This window comes from Elephantulus edwardii, unplaced genomic scaffold, assembly GCF_000299155.1.
Source record: "Elephantulus edwardii isolate Elephantulus edwardi_28Jun2011 unplaced genomic scaffold, EleEdw1.0 scaffold00033, whole genome shotgun sequence".
NCBI lineage: Eukaryota > Metazoa > Chordata > Mammalia > Macroscelidea > Macroscelididae > Elephantulus > Elephantulus edwardii.
In genome coordinates, this window is record NW_006399783.1 from 14,479,952 (window position 1) to 14,488,021 (window position 8,070).

The following is an 8,070-nucleotide window of genomic DNA, read 5'->3' on the forward strand; positions in this document are numbered from 1 at the left end:
AATCCCATGGTAATAAGTGAATTCTGATAAACCTAAGTCCCTTTTAAGTACAATTAACTCATGTCCAAGGGAGAGACTCATTTAAACCATTTCAGAAAAACAAGATTTTTATTTGTGTTTCTCTTGTGCACATTAATCATCCCAGTTGGCTTCTAATGAAGTATCTATTCACAGCTTAAATGTTTATGGCTCTGGCGGCACAGAAACATCACACTGTGACAGAGGAAAATGCTATTAATTAGTTCTCAGGGAAACCTGACTTTTGACAGAAGATGCTCACTTGCAGTAAATACTTTCCTCAACAGCTAAGAAACCTGGCTCCCAGTATATGACCCCAGAGCAGAATGCCCCAAGATAAAGGATGATCTGGATGGCAAACCTTAAGATGCCTCCTGGGATGAAGCCGTTGGGTCCTGACTCTCAGGCTCTGGAGGAGGAGCTGGTGGGGCTTCTTTCTTCTGGGCCGCCAGGAACTCATGAATTGCTCGTTCTATCTGTGGCCTGAATATGTGGTTTAGTTTTGGATCCACCACCTGGGAAATAATTCTGTCTACTCCAGCTTCCAGCATTCCTGATCTTGGGAAGACAAAAAGACCATTCAATTATGTACTTACTTTGAGATTCATTCTCAGCCACAACTTGTGCCCAGTAAATTCCCATCTGGTTAAAACTTTAGCCCTCCTAGGGAATTCTTTCAAAGGGCAAACCATTTATCACACACAGTCTGAGGCACTCAATTATGTGTTTTGGGAGCATATTCCCAAGAAGCAAGCATCTAGCCCTCCTAATTCACATTCTGGCTCACTACCAGGTCAACCTCACACAGAGGAACCAAACAAACTAAGTAGACAAGACATACACATGACAATCTGACAAAAAATATGACACTGCAAGAACTAGAAAATCTTCACCACACCATCAAAAACTAGTGAGCAAAAAGTCTGATTCCATACCTCTCAATAGTGACTCTCTTAAGATAAAGCAGAATTGCCTCCCAGCAGCAACGTGACTATTACAGATAGTCCCTGACTTACAGTATATTCAAATTACAATGAATTGCACATAGGTTCATCCGGGGTTTCTTTGATACATCCGTTGGTAACAGGCAATACATACAATGTTGCAGCACATTATTTGAAGATATTCTCAGATAGGCACTTACAGATGTCCAAAGCTTTGATTTATAAAGATATTGCTAAAAGACAGTTGTTGTTGTTATGTACCATGGAGTCGTTTGCGACTCGTAGCAACCCTATGTACAAGAGCCCTAAACGCTGTTCTATCCTGTGCCAACCACGCTGTCTCAAACTCATGCCCACCACTCCACTCACAGAGTTGATCCATCTCAAGGGTCTTCCTCTCCCGTGCCGTCCCTCAACTCTTTCAAACATGATATCCCTCTCCAAGGACCAGTCCCTCTTTGCAACATGCCCAAAGTATGCCAGACGAAGCTTCAGAATCCTTGACTCCAGAGAACATTCTGGCTTCACCCTCTCCAGGACAAACCTGTTTGTTCTCCTAGCAGTCCATGGTATATTCAACACTCTTCTCCAACACCACAACTCAAAGCCATCAATTTTCTTTCTGTCATCCCTATTCACTGTCCAACTCTCTGATGCAGAAGCACATTAATTGCAAAGACTGTAGCCTGGATCAGGCACACCTTAGTCTCCAGCCTGACGTTGTTGCTCAGGAAAATTTGTAAGCTACTGCAAACTCAAGTCTTCTCTCACATAGGTAGTGGTTATTGTTGTTAAGTACTGTCAAACAAACAGACTCACTGCTGAACCTCCAGCAGATTTTCTGAAGCAGGAAATCACATGAGAGGAGATCAACCATCTTTCTCCTGTGGAGCAGCTGGCAAGTTGTACTTACTGGCATTCTCAGGCCATTTCAGTCTTTACTTGGGTAAAAACAAGTCCTGCACTAACTGGTCAGAAGGCCTGCTAGGGTAGACCAAAGGAAACAAATGAGTGAACACTTGGTGACAAAGTGAGAAATGAGCTTACGGCTGGAGTTAATGGTGAAGACCAGCTTAGCAACAGGAAGCTTTGATGTCAACACACAATTAGTAAAGAGTATTTATAGAGCCCAGCTTCAGACAGACTCTGCATCAGACCTCCTCTGCCCTTAAGATTGGGCACAGGAAGCACAGTGAGGTCAGCTTCAGACCTTGGGTCAATTATAAAAAAGATCAATGTCTCTTTATTCAGAAGCCAGTATTTTCCTGAACGACACCCCACCACCTCCCCAAGCCACACTTATGAGGTCTGTATTGGAAATAAAAGCTCTATTAGGGAAAACAAAGGGGACTCTGGTGACATAGTCTATCAATAGTCTAACCCTAAGGCCAACCTCTCTCTGGCAGTTTGAATCCACCAAGTGGCTCCACAAAAGAAAGATAGTCAACCTACTCCTGTGTAATTTACAGCCTCACAAAAATCCACCGGAAGGTAAGTTATGAGTCAGTTCCAACTTGATGGCACTGACGGAGAGAGAATGAAGTACCAAGAGAATACAGCTTGCTTTCTGGAGGATTTTAAAAGAAAGTGTTTTGAGGAAATGTCAAATTTTATCAGTATCTAAAACAAGAAATGAACAAATATTAGGCCATTAAGACTTATTGGGTACATGTTCAACAATCTACTATTACATAAGCAAAGCCACACAGGCTGTAGAAATAGAATTGGGCAGCAGAGCCTGGGCCCATGCAGGCTGGCAAGCCCTTCCAAGAGCACGCAGTGTCCATCTGGACAATGTCTCCACTCAAGCACCAAATTTTCATTTCAGCACCTCCTTAGATCTTGTTTAAAATGCTAGTAAGAATGAAAACAAATTCATTTACCATTAAATCCAAATACACGCTTTTTATTGATTCTACATTAAGAAATTCGAAAAAATTTACACTAATTAAGAGAATCTGTTAAGCCTCAGGAGAGGGAAAAAAACCACAAGTAAGGTAGCATATCAGAACTCCTGAATCAGCTTTTCTAGCCCTTGTGTTAGCCCCTGTTTGATGGGCATGATCTCAAGTTACTTAATCTGCAGACACATGGTCTTGCAAATAATCAATAGCTGTAAGACTAATTATGCGAGTGCTTTCCACACTATGAGAGAAGGCTGTGAAAGTGATAAAGAGAGGGTGAAGAGACTATGGCATTGTTGTGAAGAGGCCATGACAAGGTGTAACTCAAGGAACCCTGGAGATAAAGGCCCAGTTAAGGTTTGTGCTTGCTGGATAAGTGAAGGAAAAGCTAACTTTTACCTTTAGAGATAAAGTTGCCTGGATGCTTGAGGAAACCAGAGGCTTCTTGCATTTGTGCTGAACTGTTACTTATTGATGAACTGTGTCTTGTTAATCTGATTTAGGGTTACACCTGGATTTGATTTTGTGTGATTTAATCTTTGCCTCCCCACTCCCCAACCTATTTCCTTAATAAACCCAACAACTATGAGTAGTCGGTGAGTCTTGCAATGAAAATAGGACCCAATGACTTGTGTAAAAATAGGTACAGGAGCATGAAGAGTGGCATGTCTGACTATGTAGCTATCTGTCTGGTGCTATGGACATTACTGACAAGGAGAATTTTTCTTTATGAAATGAGAAGTCAACCTTAGCCACCCTCACGGTCCATCTGCTCCTTTTGCAGAGGGCAAGGACAGGAGAGCCAGGGGGAGGGTTGGGAAGGTGTCAATAATGCTCTTGTTCTCAGTCTAACAGGTGATCACTAATTATTATATTGTACTTCTGTGCACTTTTCTATTGTATTGGCATAGGATCAAACTGTTTTTGTTGTATTGTTCTCATAGGGTTGCTGAGTCAGAGGCACCTAACAACAACAAAACCAAAGTACCACATAAATACACTGTGCTCATTAACAGCAATGTTGATAGCCCGCATACCATTATTAGCACCTTTGAGAATATTCAGTTTTGATTCTTAAAATGTTGGCCAATCTTTCTGAAGACATGGCAAATCTAAGCTTATCTAATCTGCTATTTTAGCTATAAAATACCAACAGCACACACAAGAGCCAGGCTGGAGACACAGTCCATTAACAGCACTGTCCCTTTTTTCCTAATAAATCTCTGGACCATCAGTCTGTTCCCAAGGGAAACAAAAAAAGTTCAGGGTAATGGCTAAACAGATCCTTTAGTTGACAAGGCACCTCACATCCTTTGAGAGCATGTTTCTTCTTTAATGGATCTTACAAATTTTAGCTTTCTTTGTTTAAAAGGGTTCAGACAACAATGGCCATATGCCATATTGAAAGTTTTAGCTTACTGGTAAAAAGGCATTCTGGCACTTTTTAACTTATTTAATAATTATAGGTTCTATGGCTCATTTCTACTTCTGTATCCAGGAAGCTGCAATGATGTATACAGGAAGGATTATGTATGCTCTACCCAGTTACCCTCATGTTAAGGCTTTGCATATCTAGAGTTCCGTATCAAAACCGTATCAACCATATCAAACCATGCCAATATCAAAATGACAGTGGCATAACCCACAGACCTTAGCAAGATTTCACCCATTAGTTACACATAAAAGCTCTACACAATTTTACCTAACAAGTAGCTTGGTTTCACTAATACAATCAAGACATGTAACTGTACCATGAACAGAAGGTTAACTCTTGCTACTCTTGTACAGTCATAATAACTTCCTCCCAAATCCCTAGTTTCTGGCAAACACTAATCTCTTTTTCATCTCTATTATGTGTTACTTGATGAAAATCATTTAAATTAAATCATGCACCATGCATCCGTTTCTCCACTTAGCATAATTTCTCTGACTCTTCTATTTTTCAATCGTTAGGCTTCAGGACTTTTTATTCCAGGAACATGCAGTAGATCAAAAAGGTCTGAACACAAGTGCAAGTAGTAAGAACCAATAAAGATCCCAAATAGATCAGAAAAAAGCTTATTTTCTCATGGGACAAGATGATTCCATGGCTCATCTCTACTTCTGTGTCTAATGACATATGGACAGGGTATCCACAACATAGTCCCAACACTGACATTTTGGTGGAACACATATATATAGTATATATATGTATGTTGTAACTAGGTAAAAAATTTCAGAGCAGGGATATCATTGGGATATCTGGGGTATCATTGGATGTACCCCACAGAGAGGTGCATAGGAAGCCTGCCCAGGCTGGACAAACCGGTAAGAATTTCAGTATTCTGTATTAAGGAAGCTCTGGTAGCCTAGTAGCATAGGATTCAAATTGTGCATGAAAGATGGATAATTTCTTCCTGTGTGATTTAAAGCTTCTGAAAACCACTGAAGGTCTGCTATGAGTCTGTTCTAATAGCATCAAACACCACCACCACTTTGCTTTAATCTTAATGATATTAATATACTTCTCCCCATCAGATGTGATCTGACTTAAAATACCCACACCCTGACAAATGCCTTACATAAACCATCTCGTGCCATCAACTTCTGAGCACTCTCTGCCACTCAAAGGTCTGCTTACTTACTGAACCACACTCTGTCTGAGACCATTTCGCAACTGGTTTTTGTTCATCGTAGGATTCCATTCCTGCTTGTCCAGATGTGTTGACACAAAATTATCCACTTTTTGCCTCAGGTTTTGGTAAGCTGGCTGAAATATTAAAAAAGGGGGGAATGTAACAAATACAGAAAAATATACAAAGGTTTAATATACCAAACACTCAGAAGATGATCATTTAGAGCACTGCTTCTCACAGATGCATAGTTTCCTATGAGAGCACAATACCAACTGCTTTACTGAGTGTTTATCAATTATTTTGAGCTCTGGTAGCCTCTTGGGCAAAGAGTTGTGCTGTCAACCCCAAAAGACAAACTGTCTGAAACCACTAACTCCTCAGAGGCAGAAAGATGAGCAATCAACTCCCATGCTCTTCACAACTTCAGAAAACCCACTGGACAGGCAGATAAGGGGTGGTTCCAATTTGACGGCAATGCACTGCATTGCTACAAGGGAGGTCCTAGTCTATCTCTTCTCCACACTGTAGATTAGAAATCTGGGCTTAGAACATAACTATTTACCCAAATGACTAAAATGTGGAATAAGCCAAGGTTAAAATGTGAAAAAAAAAAAAAAAACCAGGCTGCTTCTGAATCACAGGGTCTGAGTTCTTACCCTGGTTTCATCTCTTAATAGTCACCTTGCTTTCAACACCTGAGTCTAATTTCTAGCTCTAAAACTGAAATGTCACTGCCCTATTCTGACACACTCCAAGGCAGAAAGCAGCAGGTACCACCCCGTAAAGACTGACAGCCTTGGAAACCCAGTGGAGAATCAGTATGAATCAGAACTGACTCAGCAAGAGGGCTCATTTGGTTCATTATTTCACTGGGGCAACACAGTCCCAGGAAAATCCTCAAGATGAAATGAAAGACCACTCACCCCTGAGTAGATTAAGTATGGAGACTTAAGTCAAATCTTTGAGGCACTGTGAAAGGTTGGGGGCAAGCAAGACATAAGTCTGTAAAAGAATATTCTGTTTGAGAGGCACTTAATTGGTCTTAAATACTCTAGACCCAACTACATCAGAATTAGAAGTGACTTGATAAATATAAGGAACACACATCTTGAGCCAAAGACCTTCTGGCTCTCAGTGGCTCTCCTCTCTTCCAAACCAGGTGTGAGTTTATAGACTGCTGGTTGGCACTTCACACTGCCTGTCCTCCCACAGTGGGCAGCAAATGCTTTTTCACATCAGTGGTGCTGAGCCTGGCTCCGATTTGCTGGTTCCTGGAAGGTGAGTAACATGAGGCCTTGAGTGTGCTTGTGCATCCTGACTTGGCTCTTGTGCTCCTCTGAGATGTCATGTCTTAAGACAGCCATGGCCTTCAAACCTGGGATCAAGAAAGCATGTATGTGCAGCAACCCAGCTACCCAGGAGAACCCTGCCAAAATCTGCTGAATTTAAGCTGACCTGCAGCTCTAGCACAAGTACCAAACCAGTTCCTGGAGCCATTGCACTGCATAGCTACCAGACATCCTGTGTTGGATACTGATCTGAGTAGGAGTAACAGCAGCTAACACAAAGTGGGCCAGGCAACAGCTCTCTTTTGTACAAGGCCTCAATGCCTATTCCCAAACCAAACCAAGAGTTGTCAAGTCAACTCCAACTCAGCAGCCCTGTGTGATTAAGCAGAACTGCCCCACAGAGTTTCCAAGCCTGGAATCCTTACAGAAGCAGACTGTCACAGAGCAGCTAATGGATTTGAAACACCAACCTTCTGGTGTGTGATTTAAGCCCTGCATCCTCCACACTCCTTGTCTGTTTCCAACTCGGGCCAAAATCCCACATGTGACAAGTTGGTATGTAGCATGTACACACTCCATCAGCTACGAATGAAGGGTTTTGAAATGTTGTGAAGCTATGCATAAATGAGCACACATGCTTATTGTTCTAAGGCACTGAAACGTGGCTTCGTATGCAGTATGATAGCAAAGGTTTGCTAAAAAATCAGGTAAATGAAATCATCAATGCAATCAATAGGCCTAACTCCTTGAGTAGATGCTTCCAAAATTCTAAGAAAGCAGAGTAAAAAGCCTCAAGAATCTCCACAGCACCTGGAATGAGGAAGATGGGAGGAAGTGAGGAACAAAATTTACAGTAACAACCGGTTTCCCAGCATCTTTTTCCAAGGGTAGGGAAGGGAGTGGCTACCAGGTTACCCTGGTCACCTGACCCAAGCAAAGACAAAGCAAAAGCAGATATGCCCTAAGATCTTTACAACTGGAACTGAGAGAAAATTCTCTAACAGACACTCAAGAAAGAGATGTTAGTAACCAAATGCATGACTCTGAGATGAGAATGAAATAAATACTAGAAATGAAATAGACTCCCAAGTTGCAAATGCATTCCTCCCCTTCAGAGTTTGTTCAACATTTTCCTTGGATTTCATGAATTAACACACTTCCCCTTTAGCTTCTGTCATTTATAATCAGATATCCCATACTAGGTTTTACAACTCATCCAGTTTGAGGGAAAATAGAAACTATTTACTACAAAAGGACAAAAGATGGGGGGGAGGGGTGTGGGCAGGGAGAAAAATGCAAC

The 8,070-nt window shown here is 41.5% G+C and overlaps 1 protein-coding gene across 1 annotated transcript in view; it reads right to left on the minus strand.

The window, feature by feature from the left end:
• Positions 1–379: 379 nt before the first annotated feature.
• Positions 380–8,070, minus strand: part of LOC102873331 (biorientation of chromosomes in cell division protein 1-like) — a 10,514-nt gene continuing 2,823 nt past the window's right edge. The window contains exons 2-3 of the mRNA XM_006884361.1: positions 5,491–5,615; positions 380–576 (exon numbers count right to left, since the gene is read on the minus strand). Of these exons, the coding sequence (XP_006884423.1) occupies positions 381–576; positions 5,491–5,615 (321 nt within the window). The 3' untranslated portion in view covers position 380. The remainder of the gene's footprint in view (positions 577–5,490; positions 5,616–8,070) is intronic.